The sequence below is a fragment of the Zootoca vivipara genome, chromosome 6, assembly GCF_965207765.1.
Source record: "Zootoca vivipara chromosome 6, rZooViv2.hap1.1, whole genome shotgun sequence".
Taxonomy (NCBI): domain Eukaryota; kingdom Metazoa; phylum Chordata; class Lepidosauria; order Squamata; family Lacertidae; genus Zootoca; species Zootoca vivipara.
The window spans coordinates 9,068,327-9,087,666 of record NC_142589.1 but is presented as its reverse complement, the minus strand read 5'-3'; the positions used below and the strand labels follow the sequence as shown (position 1 = coordinate 9,087,666).

Here is a 19,340-nt window from a genome sequence, read left to right as displayed (position 1 = left end):
CTGGGCGGAGCATGCTCAGAAGCGACTTTTGATGCTGCTCTGCCCAGTTCCAAAATGGCTGCAGTGCGACTACTGGCGCGGTGGCCATTTTGGAACTGGGCAAAGCAGCATCAAAAGTCACTTCTGAGCATGCTCCGCCCAGTTCCAAAATGGCGGCAGCGCTATTTTCGGTCTGCTACTTCCGGCCCGGTCCCTTATTTCTCGGACAGCAACTTGGCAGGTATGCACCTCATGTTCCTTTACAGTGAATGTGTGGCTGAAAATGTGTTTATTTTTTTGTTTTTGTTTTGTTTTGTTTCTTGTTTTTGTTTTTATGGGATAGCACCCAATTTCATTGTAATTACACAATGACAATAAAGAAATCTAATCTAATCTAATCTTTATCTTTGCATCTCTGGGCCAATAACACCTGAGCAGCCATGGTCACGTACATAAATAGTCTTTTCTGCTCCATTGGGAAACGGTTTCAGTAGGTGCCGAGAAGTGGTACCTTGGTTCTCAAGCTTAACCCATTCCGGAAGCCCATTCCAAAACCAAAGCGTTTCCAAACCAAGGTAATGCAAAAACAGATGTAATGCAAAAACAGGAAGGTAATGCAAAAACAGGAAGTAATGCAAAAACAGATGAATCCGTTCCAAACTTTTAAAAACAACCCCTGAAACAGCCATTTAACAAGACCATTGATCCATAAAATGAAAGCAATAAACAATGTACTGCAGTCACACAATCAATCAATCAATCAATCGGTAGCTGAACTGGGTTCCACACAGTCACAAAAACAAAACAAAAAGAGCCACATAAACGGAAACGCAAAATAAATAGCAAAAACAGACAGACTTCAGTGTAACACCCAAAACGGAAGTGGGCACTCAAAACGGAGCAGGTTTGGCTTCCGAAACAGGTTTGCAAACCGGAACACTTAATTCCGGGTTTGCAGTGTTTGGGTTCCAAGTTGTTTGAGTACCAAGGCCTTTGAGAACCAAGGTACCACTGTACAGTGAAGGCACCTGCCTGACGGTCAAGAGGCGGGGAGTTCCGCAGTGTAGGTGCTGCCACACTAAAGCAATATCAAGCTGGTGAGCCTGTTTCTTCACCCCAAGCTGCTCCACTAATGCTCTTGTTGTCTCCGCAGCTACCAAGGGCCCCGGGGACACCTGCGCTCCAGACCAGTTCGTCTGTGTCTCCACACGCACCTGCATCCCGGCCAGCTACCAGTGCGACGACGAGACGGATTGCGCAGATCGCTCCGACGAGATTGGCTGCAGTGAGTTCGGGGTGGGGGGATAGCAAGACAGAGTGGGAAGAGTTCAGCCCCCTCCCCAAAAGTAGACTTTGAATATGATTTGCGTCCCAAGGCACCCGAACCACAATAAATCACCCTGACATGGAATATTTGGTTTATGGGTTCAAATAGGCCACAACTTTATTGGTTACAGATGTGAGTGGTTTGGCTTAGGCACTGGGGTGAAGCCAGGCTATATCTTGACTCCTGCCCGCCTGTAGGGAGTCCACAAAGGGTAAACCACTGATGGGGGTGCCCTATAACTTACGTCAGATAGGGGCACCCAGAGGGGTCCCCGTAGGGGCTGTGACATGGCCCTAGCCCACACCCAGGCTTCGGACAGGATCCACACCCCAGTTCCCTTTAACAGGATACCCTTACTGAGGAGGGGCAGGTGAAGGCAACAACCTCCCCTCCATCCAAACAAAGGCTTACCCAATGCCTAACCAGGGACGGCGCGTCCATTTAGGCGAACTAGGCCATCGCCTAGGGCGCCTAAATGGAGGGGGCGCTGCCCAGCCTAACCCCCCAGCCACCGCCCGCCACCGCCACCCTCGCCTGTGGCTTTGTTTCTTATTTTTTTCTTCTCCCGCCGTTGCCAGGCGAGGGGCGGGCTAGCGAGGCGCCACGCTAGTCAACTTCTGGCGCCCCCCCAAGTGTGAATGGCTAGCCCGCCCCTCGCCCGGCAACGTCGGGAGAAGAAAAAATAAAAAAGAAGCTGCTGGCCGAGCGAGGCTGCAGCTTCCTTTTTTTCTTCTTCTCCCGCCGTTGCCAGGCGAGGGGTGGGCTAGCCATGCACACTGCGTTGGGGGGTGCCAGAAGTTGACCTCGCCTAGGGCGCCAAAAACCCTAGCACCGGCCCTGTGCCTAACCTCACAAAAGTTGTGCTGATTGCTACTCGGTAGACGAAAACCAAACGGCCGGTGCCTGTTTCCCAAGTGGGAAAAGATTCCTACCCAGCCCCAGCAACATGGCGACCGACAACTGCCATAGCAAGGTCATATCAGAGCAAAGCATGAAAAGAGGGTGGGTGCGTAGGGTCATCTGACGAAAAGGCAAGGAAGAGGGAGTCAGCTGGCCACGCCGAGTTTAAATGGCCTACGGCCACACTCACCCTGCCAGCAGATTGGCTGGGGTTGCCTCAGAATGCCGCCAACACAGCCGGCAATGACTTAGGGGCAAGATAGGGTGCCTCTCCCCCTCCCCACGCCGGAAGATTTTGAGGCTCGACTGCCCATGAGCAACACTGCCCTCTGATACAGAGGAGAGCGGATTTCTATCATTGCTGCGGATGAATGCTAATGGATGGGGAAACTACCTACTTCCTTCTGTCCTTAAGAACATGTAGAAGAATAACGCTGCCAGATCAGGCTGGTGTCAACTGCTCTGCCCCGACTGAGGGCACTCGGTTTTCCCAGTGAGCAGTAACATAGGAGTCAGTCTCCTCCTCTGAGCTAGGGTCCCTTCCTTAAGATTAAAGCAAGCTTCTAGTCCTCATCTTTCTGAATAAAGGACTGGTTTAATTAGGAAAATAGCCTTGGTCCATCTAGTCTGGTATAGTCAGCAATGGCTGGCAGCAGCAGCTCTACAGGGTTTCAAGGCAGGGAGTCATTTCCCAGCCCTGGTTGGATCTGCCGTTGGGAAAGGAACCGGGGACCTTCTCCAACCGAGCTCTGGTCTTTCTGCTAAGATTCTAGTCCTCATGGTTCTCGCTTGCTAGCTATCTGTTAATTACGTGTAGGGCCTTCTCTTTCCTCAAAAAACCTCCAGAGGATGTTGCTGTTGCTATTTTGCTTTTCCATATAAACACAGTGGTACCTTGGTTCTCAAACTTAATCCGTTCCAAAATCAAAGCGTTCCAAAACCAAGGCACGCTTACCCATAGAAAGTTGTTATACAGAACGGATTAATCCGTTCCAGACTTTTAAAAACAAAAACAGCAATTTAACATGAATTTTACTATCTAACGAGGCCATGCATTCATAAAATGAAAGCACTAATCAATGTACTGTACTATAAAATAAATACAGTATTGTAGATGATAAAAATGAAAATTATTTTTTTTTCTTACCTGCACTGATGATAGTCATTATTTGGATGGGGGGCTTTTATCAATTTCTGCAGTCACATAATCAGTAGCTGAACTGGGTTCCACAGAGTCACAAAAACAAATGAACCGAAAAAGCCTCAAAAACAAAAGCGCAAAAGCAAAAACAAAAGCGCCAAACTTAATCCGTTTGACTTCTGAAATGTTTGAAAACCAAGGCGCAGCTTCTGATTGGTGCTGGTGCCCCGGAAACAATAGCTGGTAGCCATATAAGATGTTTGGCTTCCAAAAAAGTTTGAAAACTGGAACACTTACTTCCACTGTATGTGCAAAGTAGAGCTGGGCGAAATCTGGTTTTCAACATCACAATATATCGCCAGCTAAACATTGTGATATATTGATATATCACAATGTCTGAAATAAGGATGGAACTGCCTAGAGGCAGACTCCAAAGTGGAATCCTTCCAGAGATTCATGCTACAATCCCAGCCAATATTTTATCGCGTTTATATCCTACATCCAAGGAGCTCAAGGTGGTGTTGGTGTGCATGATTCTCATTTAATCCATACTACAACCGTGTTGGGTAAGATAGACTTAAGAGACAGTGACTGTTCCCCTAGGGCACCCAGTGAGCTTCGTGGTCAAGTGGGGATTCGAACCCTGGTCTCCCAGGCCCTAGTCCGCCATGCTGACCATTAGGCCACCACTTCATAGGCATTTCCACTTGCAGATTTCATGGTCGAGGTGGAAGGAGAGCACGAGAGAGATGCTCCCCCCTTTGTTTGGCGATTCCTGCGTTGCAAAAAGCTGGACTTGACTAACTCTATGATTCTTCTCCCTGTCTAGCCCCTCCCCAGGTGATCACACCCCCCGAGGAATCCATCCAGGCCGCCCCCGGAGAGACGGTCCGCTTCACCTGTGTGGCCGTGGGCGTCCCCACCCCCATCATCACCTGGAGGCTAAACTGGGGCCACATCCCCAGCAGCCGCAGGTAAGCCGCGGGTGGCCCAGGTGTGCCTGGTCTCCATCCCCCCCTCCAACTTTTTCCTCCATCACCTGGGCTTTGGGATGCTGACTCTGCCCCTTCCGGCCGCAGGGTGTCCATCACCAGCAAGAACGGCCGAGGGACACTGGTCATCGAAGACGTCAAAGAGGCCGACCAGGGAGCTTACACCTGCGAGGCCATCAACGCCCGCGGGATGGTTTTTGGCATCCCTGATGGAGTGTTGAGTCTCACACCTGGACAAGGTAAGCCAGAGGGGCGGGAAAGGTAAGGTGGGGACGGTTTGGGAAGGCGCTGATCTATCCATCTAATTAGCATATCTGTTGAAGTATTTCTTTAAACAGCGCTTGGTTCATTTTTGTGTGTGTGTGTTTTTAAAAAATATTTATTAGGTTTTTCAGATTAAAATTTTGCAATCACATATCCAACAAACAACATAAAAACAAGATTCCAAGGACTCCCCCAAACTTCCCTCCTCTCCTTTGTGGGTCCTACTGTTAATCATTTCCTCCTGCGTCTTTTATGATGATCCAAACCTTTTACATTCACCATTAAACGGCAAGTGTTATTCCAATCCTACTAACGATTTTAGCTGTTTACAATGGTTTTTAAGATAAACTATAAATTCCCCCCATTCCTCATTAAAATTTTGGTCTCCCTTATCTCTGATTCTTCCGGTCATTTTGGCTATTTCGGCATAATCCTTCAACTTAACCTGCCATTCTTCTCTGGTCGGGACTTTATACACAGTGCGTAGTTAACCTGTGGAACTCCCTCCCATAAGAGGCAGCGATGGCCACCAACAGGGATGGCTTTAAAAGAGGACTGGAGCAATTCATGGAGGAGAGGGCTGCCAGTGGCTACTAGCCACAATGGCTCTGCTCTGCTTACACAGTTGGGCACAGCACTGCTTCTGAATCTCAGGTGCTGAAAAACGCAGGCATTGCTCTCGCACTCGGGTCCCGTGTGAACAGGAGACTGGGTCATTGGCCTGATCCAGCAAGCTCTTACTGTTCTTGTGAAAGGCTTACACTCTCAGAAACCCTTGACATAGATGCTGCTGTCTGCCAGAACCTCAGTCACGAGACTCTTAATCTCAGGGTTGTGGGTTTGAGCCCCGCAAATATTTCCTGCACTGCAGGGTATTGGATTAGATTAGATTACCTTTGTGGCCCCTTCCAAGACTACAGATCTATGAAATAGTATAAAATTATATATCAGTGGAAATGTTAATTTAATGATTGGCTCTCTAAACACTCCTTTTTCTGGTTATTTGGCTATAGCTTTTGATAGAATATAGATAAATGAACAAACTTTGTTGCATTACATTCTTCATTAAATTATCTTTCCATTGATATATAATTTTATGGTATTACTCCAAAAGAAAGTGGCATTATGAGTCATCAAACCTCGGAAATACACTTTTTCCAAAAGGTTTTCACAATTTTGGCCACTAGTGTACAATTTTGGCCACAGACACAGAGGACTCCCTCTTGACAGGACATTTTCCTACTGGCCTTCAGTATCGTCCCAACCAAATTTTATGTCTCTCCTGCATATACTGTGCTGCTGTATTGATTTGTTTGATTCACATCAGTGAAATCTGTTTTTAAAAAAACCTGCTGGCATGTCCATCCATTACCCTGAATCCTGGACACCCTCCTCTTTCGCCCCCCACCCCAGGACCTTGCCCAGAAGGACACTTCCACAACGAGGAAACCTCCCAGTGTTTCCCCTGCTTTTGTTTTGGCATCACCAAATCTTGCCGTGGCACTAGCCGGCACCGCAACCAGATCCGCCTTCGCTTCGACACACCCGACAACTTCAAAGGTAAGTGGGCTGGGGGTGTTATAAGAAAAAATTGCTGCTTTTTCCTTTTGGGGTATGCAAGAGCCCGTACAGAGTCCTTAAGTGGGTTCCCTATTGGTAGGAGAAAATAACAGAGGCCAACCAGAGAATATTGAGAAGCAAAGCAGCTAGTAAGCCTGATCTTTATTCAACTGTTGCAACAGGGTCCTCACTCACCACATGCAGGAGGGAGGAGGACCCCAGAACAATGATGTGCAAGCCCTTATATAGACTTTTGAAATTGCCCACCCTGTAGCTCAAGACTACCCCCAAAAAAACACCATACATACATCACAGAAGGGGGTGGTCTGCAGCAGAAGTACATCACAAGAGGCCGTCTCCAGCAGAAATCCCGTTTGCCAGGATATCTGTTAATGGTCACTGATTGCTTTACCTGAGCAGCCTGGCCTTTCATTTGTGATGGTAAATACATTTAATTCCTGAATCCTGGTCACAGGCTCACCCTATTCACATAGAAATACGCCTGTAAGACAGGTAAGCAAAGGCAAGGGAGAGGCTTTCCCATTTCCTTCCTCCTTGCAGAGAAATATTTGAGGTCAATTTGAGAGTCAAAATGGCTTCAGGATTGCTCTCCTGTACTATTTCAGACATGTGGTTTATATACCTATGTATTTGTCTGCCTTGTACATTTATGAATCTTTTATATTTGGGACCTTAGAATTCTTAGAACAGGGCAAGAGGGGGAGGCTTTGGGTTTTGAAGTGGTCTTCCACTAAGTTTTCCTTGGAGAATACCCGGTGGCATTAACGGGCCTCTGAAGAACCCTGCTGGATTGGGCCCCGGGGGGGCCCACCTTGCCCAGTATCCCAGGCCTCACATAGGCCAACCAACCAGGTGCCCTGTGACAGCCCCCTGCCATTCCCGTGTCACTTTTCCCGGGATCCTTTCTTCCCCAGGGGTGAACGTGACGACCCCCTCTCAGCCCGGAACGCCGCCCCTCTCCTCAACCCAGCTGCAGATTGACCCCGGATTGCAGGAGTTCCAGCTGGTCGATCTCTCCCGTCGTTTCCTGGTACACGACTCTTTCTGGATGCTCCCCGGGCAGTTCCTGGGGAACAAGGTGAGAGGAGCGAGTTCTAGTCCTCGTGGCGCTGAATGATAGGCCAGTTTAAAGAACAGGATTAGCTCCCTCTTATTTCTTTTTTATTTGTTTTGTTGTTGTTGTTTTGTTTTGTTTTGAAAAAGTAATAATCATACATAGAGAAGAATAAGAGCTTATATCTTATTCCCTTTTCCAGGGATTCTGTCCTTTTTTTATATTTATTTATGTATTCATATGGGGTCACAAAGAGTCGGATATGACTAAACGACTAAACAAGAACAATGTATTCATTTATTCATTTGACAAAGTAATAATCATAAATAAATAAGAATAAAACTGTGCATCCCTTATTCCATAAGTTTTTGTATCCATTCTTCCTTTGCTGCGACTTCTATTCTTCCTATTTTGGTGCAAGTAACATGAATAAATTTCTATACGATTTAGGTAGTTCTGTTCCTATAATTATGGCTCTCTCCTTTAACTTTCTCTCCCTCCCCGCCCCACCTCCAAAACATCACTGCACTCATCCAAGGAAGGCTCCCAGCTCACATTTCTGCTGAATGGGCACATGGATTTATGGCGGTGGGTTGGAGGGCCAGGATCTACATTTGGGTTGCCCCCTCCTGACCTCCCCCTCCCTCTCTGCTCTGCCTGCAGGTGGACTCCTATGGAGGTTTCCTGCGCTTCAAGGTGCGCTACGGTCTGGCCAGGGGCCAATCGGAGCCTGTGCAGAAGCCCAACGTCGTGATTGTGGGGAACGGGCAGAAGCTGATCTACCGTGTGCAGGTGCCCACCCAGCCCTCGGTGGTGAACCAGCGGCAGGTCCAGTTCACCGAGGTGAGTGCGGCTGGAATGGGGAGGGCTTGTTCCATTCTGCTGAGGCTGAACACTCCTCTCAACAGCCCTGCGAAGTAGGCTGGGTCAGGAGGGAGGGAGAGAAAAAGAGAGAGCCGGCTCTGCCCAGCACAAGATTCTTGCCTGAGCAAGGATTTGAATCCAGATCTCTCCCAGGCCTTCAGAGGCAAATACTTATAACTGCCACGTCACATTGAACTTTAAGGTGACTCAAACAAGTGAGCCAAGCTGGGTTGGGCGGGTAGAAGCAACATTACCCTTATTTTTTTGTACTTTTTTTCTTTTTTTCTTTTGTATAGACATCTTTTTTAAATTGATTTTCACAGCTTTTACAAGTTTGCTTCTGTTTCAACGTATGTTTTTCTTTGAATTTTGAGTTCCCACCTTTACTTTCATGACGTTTTTATTCCCACCTTATATCTACCGCTTTAGATGACGGTACTTCATTCCGCTGCTCGTAAATCATAATTCAATTTTCATTTTACCATAGCCGTTCTTCAAATACAGGAGACCCTCGGGTTACACTATGCGGTGCCTCTGGATGCGGATTTTTTTGGGGTGCACACAGATCCCCGGAATGAATTACATTGGTGCCTCGACTTACGAATTCAATCCGTTCCAAAGGCACCTTTGTAGGTCGAAAAAATTGTAAGTCAAAAAACGCCATTGGAAACGCGATTTCCCATAGGAATGCATTGGAAACGGAAAAATTCGTAAGTCGAAGCAACCCTATCTAAAAATTCGTAAGTCGAAAAAATCCCTATCTAAAACCGCCGCGGTTTCCTTCCGGATGTCGAGACATTCGTAAGCGCGCGGCCATTAGTCCCATTTGTAAGTCGAAAAATTTGGTTGTTGAGTCGTTCGTAAGTCGAGGTACCACATTCATATCCAGAGGCTCCACTGTAGTCCAAAAAGGGTCTTGCCTCATGTTTTCCATATAGATTTTAATGATGGGTAGTGGTATGTGTTGGTTTTTTTTTAATAGACCATTTCTATAAAACATTAACAGTCACAAGATTTGTCGCCTTCTTTGCAAGCGCTCTTGGGGGAGCCAGCGCAATAAGGGGATTTCTCCTTGTTGGAATATTGGGGTGTAAATCACCAATATTCTTGCTACTGCCACTGGCTTCGGTAAAGAAGACAGCAAACAATCGTAGGTGCTAATCTACGTTTATTCAGAGAGTGTGTGTTCGGTCTTCACTCTCCAGTTCAGAAGAAAGTGAAAGTAGAAAGAGAACAAAGAACATCACATGACAGGAGATCAGGTTACAGCTTGAGCTCCTGTGTGGGAAAGTTACAGCAATCACATAAAGTAAACATTCATCCACATGCAGCATCTGTGCCATGCAGAGGATTTATGCTAACATCTCCCCTGAATCCTGAAATGGAAAAAGATGCAAATGTGAGAGCATCATTAAGAGAAGTGAACAGACAGTTGTCATAAACAAAATAGGACTTTCCTGCTGTGGAACTCTCTGAGACTGGATTGACCAGCTTTGGCTTCCAGGGGACCAGAGCAGTTGCTCTGTTGACAGAAACAGTGTTGCGTTTGACAACCTGTTGTTGTGGCTTAGCCTGTGTGACTGCTGCCTGTTTTGGAGTTCTAAGCACAGCTAAATTTGTAATTGCTGTGTTGGCAAACTCCTGAGAATACCTCTTGGGTCCTCTTCTAATCCTCTCAGACCTGCGTGAGAGGTGCAAATCCTGTTTACTGAGATTCTCCCCCTCAGGACTTTTGGGAGAACTCATACCAATGGTAAACAGTGGGTCAAGTGCTTCTAGCACTTTTTCATCATCCGATGAAGGTCTGTTAAAAACAGCATGAGTTCCTTTGTGTATGACTGTCTCCCCTGTGTCAGAGCTACTCGGGGTAGAGCCTTCAGCAAAGGAATCATTATCACTACCACTTGTGTCAGTGTAGGAATCATCAAAATCATTGGCACCTATGGGAAATTCATCAAGAACATGTGTTTCTTGTGGCGTAGGAGTGTGTTCTACCTCTTGAGTAAGAATCACCTCATTGGAAGAAGACAACATAACTCTGTATTGACCTTCCTCAAAACCCAATAGAATGCCTTGGACTGGCTTGCCCTCAAGCGAAGCCACCCACATTTTGGTTCCAAAAACCTTAGTGTTGCTCACATCAGGCTTTTGTTGGAACAGAATCTCATAAGGAGAACGCTTCTGTCCTTTAGGAACCTGTCTGAGCCACTGGTAAAGGAAAAATGAGATGCTTTCAGCCCACAGTTGTTCAGACAATCCTGAACTCAGCAGTTGCGCCTGCATGCCTGCTTCTAACTCAGTGTTAACCTTAACACATAAGCTTTTGTCCCAAGCTGCCTGGGTTTTGGCAAACTTGTGGTGAATGCCTTTGTCATCAAAAAAAGCTTGAAACTCCTGTGAAGTAAAAAGAGGAATGTCATTGGTTAACAAACATTCAATTTTACAACCATGTTTCAGTTCAACCTTAGCATGAAATTCAGAGAATTTCACAAGAGCCTGCTGAGGCTTTTGCAGAGGATAAAACCATGTATACTTAGAGAAGTGGTCAGTTATCAGAAGATAATATTTGGCCTTGCCAAGGGACTTCGGCATAGGACCAAAAACACCAGCAGAAACGATCTGGAAACAACGTGTTAGACCTTTCTTGCTTGGTTGCTTCTTTGCCTCCTTAGGCTCCTCTGGACCTGTTAAACAATCATCAACAACAGTAAAACATGCATCACTTTTATCATAAGATAATCTGAAAAGGTTATCTTTGTCTCTGTGTCCCGTCAAAAGAACTTCTCCATCTTTAGAAATCACACAGGTGCCCCTGTGAAAACACAGCTCAAACCCCTTCTCATCAATTTGAGAAACACTGAAAAGGTTTTGCTTCAGCTCTGGAACAAGATACACATTACTGATACTCAAATTTAGAGATTTCAGAAAAATAGTTCCTTTTCCAATGGATTTCAAGGAATTGCCATCTGCCTGTGACACGATGGAGTCCAGCTTCTCAAAAGTCTGGAACAGTCTCTTGTCGTTGACCAGATGGTGCGAAGATCCCGAATCTATGATCAGATAAGACCCGTCGTCGTCTTGGTCATCAAGCTGAGTGAGCATTACAAGCATTTTGCGTGCAGTAGGGCCCTTGCTGCTGCCGCCGCCGCTGCTGCTGCCACTACCGCCGCTGCCTCGCCCCTTAGGCCCAGAAGCCTGTTGTTGACTTCCTGAGTCCTTCTGGGGTCGTCTGCATGTCTTGGCTGTGTGCCCAGGAATATTGCATAACTGGCATCTGACCACAGTTTTAAGGGCTTGTGCAGTCTCTGCAGATGCACCAGGTGAGGGTGAGTAGCGCTCCCCGTTGGCCTCCGCCTGTGCGCGGGTCCTGTCCTCCTCATTAAGCAATGAAGCATAAATTCCTGCTGCAGTCATTTGCTGAGGGTCTTGAGCCCCCAGCTGGGCTGCAATAGCATTATAGGACTTGGGAAGGCTATTTAGCACTGTAAAGCAATAAATGTCGTCATCCAAATTGACGTTTCTGTCAGCTAGCTCCTGGCGTAGTTGACACATCTGATGCAAATGGGCTCTCAGGTCTCCTCCCTCCTTCAGACGCAAATTAATTAATCTCTGAAAGAATAATGTTGTTGATCCGGCGCGCAACCTAAGGTGCTCGTCCCGAAGATGAGTCCAAACATCATAAGCATTATCTAAGTTCCGAATATGAACCAGCTGTGATGGGTCCAAATGCAGAACTATTGTTGCCCTTGCCTGTGCGTTGCGATTCAACCACCTTTGGCCTGGCAAAACGGGCGGTGCGTTCTGAATCAACTCAATAAGTCCTTGCCGGATAAGAACACATTCCATTTTAACACTCCACGTTGCATAATTTGAGTCATTTAACAAAGGACACAAACTCTTGGGTGTTTGATCTGAATCCCCGGCTTTAGCCATCTTGCTACTGTAAGCGTGCTGCTAGCTTCTGACTTCAAAGTACAAAGAAGCTGCAAATTAGGCTTTCGGCAGGCATCTGCAATTAAGCTGCTGCTTTAGAGGTTTTATTGCCGCTATAAATCAGTCCCGGTTACTCACTGCTCCGGTGATAAGGAACGCAGACTATCCGTGCACTTCCTCCCCTGGAACACAGGAACCGGTGACTCCCAAGCAGGCGAAATTCCTCTGGATCAGCTGCTGCAGATTGAGGCCTCCTTGCCAGTTTACGCTTTTCAGAGGTCCGAAGATCGGAACCAGAGCTCTGCCAGAACTCTGCTACCACTGTTGGAATATTGGGGTGTAAATCACCAATATTCTTGCTACTGCCACTGGCTTCGGTAAAGAAGACAGCAAACAATCGTAGGTGCTAATCTACGTTTATTCAGAGAGTGTGTGTTCGGTCTTCACTCTCCAGTTCAGAAGAAAGTGAAAGTAGAAAGAGAACAAAGAACATCACATGACAGGAGATCAGGTTACAGCTTGAGCTCCTGTGTGGGAAAGTTACAGCAATCACATAAAGTAAACATTCATCCACATGCAGCATCTGTGCCATGCAGAGGATTTATGCTAACACTCCTGTGGCATTCGCTTAGCCCTTTCTTCACCCGCCGGGTGTCCCCTCTGCAGGAGCACTGGGAGAAGGAGTCGGGAGCCTCCGTCAGCCGTGAGGAACTGCTGCTCACCCTCCAGAACCTGGAGGCGGTTATGATCCAGACCGTCTATGACAACCGGATGGCCAGTGTAGGGCTGAGTGACATCGTCATGGACACGACCACCACGGAGGTCACCGGCTTGGGCCTGGCACATGGCGTGGAGGAATGCAGGTGTGCTAGCGATAGGGGTGCCTGCCAAAATCCAGGGTGGCTCTGGGCAGGGAAGGTGGGGGGGGGCCTCGAGCCAGCCTGCTGCGGCCCCTGTGCCTTTGGGCTGTGTCCAATTCAGTCCTGCTCAGAGGAGGCCAATAGTAGTAGTAGTAGTAGTTTATTATTTATACCTCACCCATCTGGCTGGGTTTCCCCAGCCACTCTGGGCGGCTCCCAACAGAATATTGCAAGCACGATAAAACATCAAACATTTAAAACTTCCCTAAACAGGGCTGCCTTCAGATGTCTTCTAAATGTCAGGTTTATCTGTTTGTCATCTGATGGGGGGGGCGTTCCACAGGGTGGGAGCCACTACCGAGAAGGCCCTCTGCCTGGTTCCCTGTAACCTCGCTTCTCGCAGCGAGGGAACCGTCAGAAGGCCCTCGGCGCTGGACCTCAGCGTCTGGGCTGAACGATGGGGGTGGAGACGCTCCTTCAGATATACTGGGCTGAGGCCGTTTAGGGCTTTAAAGGTCAGCACCAACACTTTGAATTGTGCCCGGAAATGTACTGGGAGCCAGTGTAGGTCTTTTAGAACCGGTGTTATGTGGTCTCAGCGGCCACTCCCAGTCACCAGTCTAGCTGCCACATTCTGGATTAGTTGTAGTTTCTGGGTCACCTTCAAAGGTAGCCCCACTGAAATTAATGGTAACCTGCTGACATTAGGATCTGAGTGCCAAGTCACATCCTCACTCCATCCATAGCTCAGTACAGTGGTACCTCGCAAGACGAATGCCCTGCAAGACTAATTTTTCGCAAGACGAATGCGTATTGCAATCTGATGGCGACTCGCAAGACGAATTCGTTTTGCGAAAAATTCGTCTTGTGAATCGTGGTTTCCCATAGGAATGCATTGAAATTTAATAAATGTGTTCCTATGGGCAAAAAAAAGAAATTCCAATGCATTCCTATGGGAAACCACGACTCGCAAGACAAATTTTTCACAAAACAAATTGACTTGCGGAATGAATTAAATTCGTCTTGTGAGGCACCACTGTATTGTCCACACTGATTGGCAGCAGCTGCTCTGCAGGGTTTCCGGCAAGGGTCTCCTCCTAGCCCCGCCTGGAGATGCTGCCATTGGGAACCTGGGGCCTTCCGCATGCCAAGCAGCTGCTCTAGCACTGAGCCATGCTTCTTCTGCACATGCGACCTGCAGGCTGAGTTTGTCGCCTCTGCGGCCTGCCTTACAGAGAGTTGGCAGTGTCTTTCCTGGCAGCCCATAAACCCGCCTCTCTCCGCCGCTGTTTTCACCTCCCACTCGTCTCTCTGCAGGTGCCCCTCTGGGTACGCCGGCCTCTCCTGTGAGCGCTGCGAGGCCCATTTCAAGCGAGTGCCCGGCGGGCCGTACCTGGGCACATGCTCTGGCTGCAACTGCAATGGGCACTCCAGCACCTGCGACCCGTTCTCCGGCTACTGCCTGGTAAGCTTGCCAACTGGTGGTGGGGGTGGCGACGGCCACTGGAGGAGGGGCGCAAAGTGGGTTGGCTGCCGGGGGCGAGGGATTTGGGGAGAACTGCGCCCTGCCCTTCACCTCCCTCTTCCTTTTGTGTCTTCTCCTTCCGCTTCTGCCCCCGCCCCGCAGAACTGCCAGCACCACACCGAGGGGCCCCAGTGCAACAAGTGTAAGCCGGGTTTCTTTGGAGATGCCACCAAGGGCACCCCCACCGCCTGCCGCCCCTGCCCCTGCCCGTACACCGAAGCCCCCCGCAGGTGAGTGAGCCGAGGGTCTTTGTGTTGCGGGTTATCGTCCTCTGGGTCCATCCTGGAGGATGTTGGCAGCCGCCTGCCCTCTGTGGACTCGGCAGGCTTTGCGGGAAGGAGATTAGAAAAGGACCAAAATGCACAGCTTCTGGGGGTGGGGGTGTGTGTGCCTGCACTTTTCCTGTTGCCCTGAAACACAATTTCTAACTTAAAATATTGCCTGGATGACAAAGCAGCACAGCTGCTGCCTGGATGTATCAGCTGCTGCCATTGGCTGAAGACCATCTGTGACATCACAAACGAACATGGCAACGCTCAGCATAGCCCAGCCAGCACAGCTGAGGCCTCAGCTGCTGCCATTGGCTGAAGACCGTCTGTGACATCACAAACGAACATGGCAACGCTCAGCATAGCCCAGCCAGCACAGCTGAGGCCTCAGCTGCTGCCATTGGCTGAAGACCATCTGTGACATCACAAACGAACATGGCAACCTACTGAATATATATGTAGCCAGCACAGCTGAGGATGCTGTATCCTCAGAGGCTGCTGGGTGTGGCTGTCTGGCAGGTGAGGAGGGCGGGGCCCTCCCCAAGATGTGCATGGGGTGGGAGGGTGGGAGAGAGAGAGGGGTCGGGGGGACGGGTGCCATCACGCAGGAGGAAGATGACCTCACTTAGCGGGAGAGAGGGATGTCGTAACATGCCATGACGGGTGAGGAACGGGGTTGGGGTGAGGAATAGGGGCGCTGAGTGGCCTTGGGGAGGAGGAATGGGTGGGAGGATTTAACGGAACACACGTGGAGAGCGGTCTGGGTGGCGGGTGGCATCATGCGGGAGGAAGATTACGTCACGCATCGGGGCAACCAGAGAGAGGGGTGTCATGATGTCATGCGGCTGGGGTGAGGAACGGGGGCGCTGCATGGAGGAGGGCCGTGCCCTTGGGGAGGATGAATGGGACGTGACAGGTTGGGCGGGTGTGGCTTTCTCCTTTTGAGCCACAGCAACGCGTGGCCGGGATCAGCTAGTGTGAAATATATTATATATTTTAATGACAGTGGCATTAAAATTTGTGCAAATAAATAGATAAGCAAGGCAGCTGTGAATGGGCCACTGATGCGTGCCACTCAGTCCGCAACTGGGAAGCTGCCCTTGCCCATGATCCAGGCCGATATGGGCCTTGCCAGCCAGGCACCCAGCGGCCTGCATTCCCAGTGTTGGCCTGTTCTGGGGCAGAGGGATGGTAGTGCCCATTTGTGACACTGCTCTCTTCTCCTTTCAGGTTTTCAGAGTCCTGTTTCCTGGACACAGATGGGCAGGCCACCTGCGATGCCTGCGCCCCAGGCTACACCGGACGTCGCTGCGAAAAGTGAGTGGGCTCCATCCATGTTGTAGTTTCAAACTGTATGTTGGAACTGCTGAGAGTTGGAATCCAGCAATTTCTGGAGAACCACAAGCTCTCCATCCCTGAACTGGACCGTCACTTTCCTTCACTGCCCACTGCTCCCTCCATTGCCACTCTGCCTTCTTTTAATGCTTGAATGAGAGAGGTGTGGCCCTCCAGGTGTTATGGGACTCAAACACCAAACATCTCCTGGCAGATATAGAATGATCCTTGTAAGATAAGAAATATAATGTTTGCTTTTGTTGATATCTGAGAAAAACAAAGAAAACAATACAACATCATGGAACTGTGTGTGAACAAATAGTAGAAATAATGACGCAATGAGTATAATCGGAAGTCAATTGTGTTTTTTTGTTTTCTTTTTTTCCCCTCCTCCTTTTTTCTTTCCCCCCTTTTTTCTTTTTGAATTTTTCCTCTTTCTCTTTTTCTTTCTCTTTTTGCAATTTTTAAGCAAGAGCCGCTAAGAAAGAGACAGAGAGATAAAAGTTAAATACGACAATTTGAGCAAATCAAAAATGAAGTTTTGTATTACTGTTTAACTCTTGGTAAAGCGGGTCAATTGTAACGAAGTGATACAGTAGTTATTGTCGGTCTTTTTGTGTTATTGTTATTTTTGTTATTTTTGAATTCTAAACAAAAGCTTTTAAAAATTAAAAAAAGGAGAAGAAGATGTTATGGGACTCCAACTCCCATCATCACCCCTCACCTTAGGCTGCTGTGGCTGATGGGAGTTGGGAATCCCATAACATCTGGAGGGACACAGATGTTCTCCACCCCTAAACCTGGCTTATCACTTGCCTTTGCTCCTGGCTACCTCCATCATAACTTTACCTTGTATTTAAAATACAGGGGTGGGTAACCTCATGTCCTCCATATGTTAGTAAGTGACAACTACCGCCATCATCCCTGACCATTGGGCATGCTATCTGTTGTGGCTGATGGGAGTTAGAGTCCAGCAACGTTGGGGAGGGGGGGGGGCGGAGATGTTTCCTACCTTGGCCACAAAGTGATTTCCGGGGGACACTGACCCCCCAGCAGGAGGATAAAGTTCCAACTTAACATATTCTCTCCCCCCCCCCCAGATGTGCTCCTGGCTTCAAAGGAGACCCCATCCAGCCACGAGGAAAATGTGTGAGGATTGGTGAGTAAAACCTTTGAACACAGGCAATTCAGGTTTGACTCCAGAGTCACGCTGTTAGGGCAAAAGCTGTGAAAACTCAGCATTGAATAATTGTCGGCTGTCTCTAGTACAGTGGTACCTCAGGTTGCGGACTCGATCCGTTCCAGGGTGCCGCTTGCACCCCGAAAAGTCTGCAAACCGAGTGGCGCTTTTGCACATGCATGTGGCGAAACCTGGAAGTAAACACTTCTGGGTCCGCCGCATTCGTAACCTGGAAAAACGCAACCCGCAGCGGATGCAACATGAGGTATGACTGTACTAGAGCCATTGAAATGAAGGGACATGTCTAACTTACGTAGGCCCCTTCACTTCATACCTGCCAAGTTGCTGTCCGAGAAATAAGGGACCGGGCCGGAAGTAGCAGACCGGAAGTAGCGCTGCTGCCATTTTGGAACTGGGCGGAGCATGCTCAGAAGTGACTTTTGATGCTGCTTTGCCCAGTTCCAAAATGGCCGCCGCGCCAGAAGTCGCACTGCAGCCATTTTGGAACTGGGCAGAGCAGCATCAAAAGTCGCTTCTGAGCATGCTCCGCCCAGTTCCAAAATGGCCGCCGTGCCAGAATAAACCAGGGAAAAACAAAAAAATCCGTTTTTTCAGCTAGGAACAGCTGGGAAAAAATGGGGATTTCCCAGGGGAAACGGGAGACCTGGCAGCTATGCTTCACCTCAGTGGGTCTACTCTGAGTAGGACTCCATTGGGAACAACCTGCTGAGACTTCCTTCTGAGTAAGCTTGCATAGGATTGTGCCATGGAGCAGAGAGCGGAAAATTGGCCAAAGGAGGTTGCGGACTGCCTCCCCCCCAAAGGAAAGGAGCCTGTTGTTTTCCATTCGCAATCTGTCCTAGAATCATAAAAATTGTAGAGTTGGAAGGGATCCAAGGGTCATCTAGTCCAACCCCCTGCAATGCAGGAATCTCAGCTCAAGCACCCATGTCCTGATGAAGCTTCTTCTGCTATTGAGGGCGCAGGCTGGTCAGGACGACCTTTCAGGCCTTCTCAGGGGAACCTCATGCAGAGTTAGACCCTTGGTCCATCCAGCTCAGTATTGCCAACTCTGACTGGCAGCAGCAGCAGCTCTCCAGGGTTTGAGGCAGGGAGTCTCTCTCAACCCTATCGGGAGATGAAACCTGGGCCCTTATGCATGCAAAGCAGGTGCAATGCTGCTGAGCTGTGATCTTTTTGAAAATTGAAAATAAATCAGGTTTCTAGTCCTCATCTGAATCAAGGGCTGATTTAAGGAGGAACAACGGAAGCAGCTTTATGCCATTGGCTCCTGACTTAAGAGCTAGCTTAACAATAGGCATTATGTGCATTTACCAGTATGTGTATTTTAATGAACTGTTTAATGAATTGAACAGAGTGAAAGGTTATGAGTCATGGGGGTGCAGAGATTGTTTGAATGAACGTAGTGCCTAGATTATATTTTTAGTTGCTATTTTGTTAATGTTTTTAATATCGCTTTATAGATTCTAAATGCCACGTTGATTTGTTAATCACATGACTTGCCGTAATTGTGAGGTTTGGCTTGTTTTTTTAGTTGCTGTTTTGTTTTTTGTTTTTAATAGATTGAAACTGTTTCACTGATAATTTATGATTTATTTTATATGACATTTGTAGTATTCACGATGCGTTGGTATTTTTTGCTGTGTTATGGTTCCCATATTTATTGGTTGTGAGCCGCTTTGAGATTCATTTGAATGAAACGCGGCATAGACGTACAATCGATCAATCTTCAGCTAGGTTTGAGGCCAACCTCTGACTTCCAAGCACGAATGTGGGAACCACATTGTCACGTTCAATCTAAGTTTAATGGCCCTACCATCTTGCCACATCTCACAAGTCTGAAGAGTTGGCCTGCTTCTCTCTCCCTACCTGGTACACATAAGCCAATATCTCACATATTGCTGGCCAAACATTTGAGCCCTTTTGACGGTTGCTTTCTCTCTCTGATTTCCAGGGTTCCCCCCTAGGCCTGAAGTTGATACTCCACCAGAGGGCAAGTTGTCATCGCTATTACGTTTGCGTTTTCTTATCCTCCCCCCCCCTCAAAAGCCTCACTGTCCTTTTCTTTTTTAAAAAAGAGTTTTTATTTGATTTTACAGCTTCATTCACAATTGT

General features: G+C 48.1%; 1 protein-coding gene across 15 annotated transcripts in view; it reads left to right on the top strand.

Annotated features, from left to right (window-relative positions):
• Positions 1-19,340, top strand: part of HSPG2 (heparan sulfate proteoglycan 2) — a 198,743-nt gene that overhangs the window by 77,431 nt on the left and 101,972 nt on the right. For all 15 annotated transcript variants that reach the window (XM_088671505.1, XM_088671499.1, XM_088671498.1 and 12 more), the window contains 12 exons: positions 1,133-1,264; positions 4,177-4,321; positions 4,427-4,578; positions 6,017-6,163; positions 7,099-7,262; positions 7,902-8,081; positions 12,702-12,898; positions 14,213-14,360; positions 14,523-14,650; positions 15,920-16,006; positions 17,125-17,183; positions 19,180-19,218. In XM_088671505.1, coding sequence (XP_088527631.1) covers positions 1,133-1,264; positions 4,177-4,321; positions 4,427-4,578; positions 6,017-6,163; positions 7,099-7,262; positions 7,902-8,081; positions 12,702-12,898; positions 14,213-14,360; positions 14,523-14,650; positions 15,920-16,006; positions 17,125-17,183; positions 19,180-19,218 — 1,578 coding nt within the window. The remainder of the gene's footprint in view (positions 1-1,132; positions 1,265-4,176; positions 4,322-4,426; positions 4,579-6,016; positions 6,164-7,098; positions 7,263-7,901; positions 8,082-12,701; positions 12,899-14,212; positions 14,361-14,522; positions 14,651-15,919; positions 16,007-17,124; positions 17,184-19,179; positions 19,219-19,340) is intronic.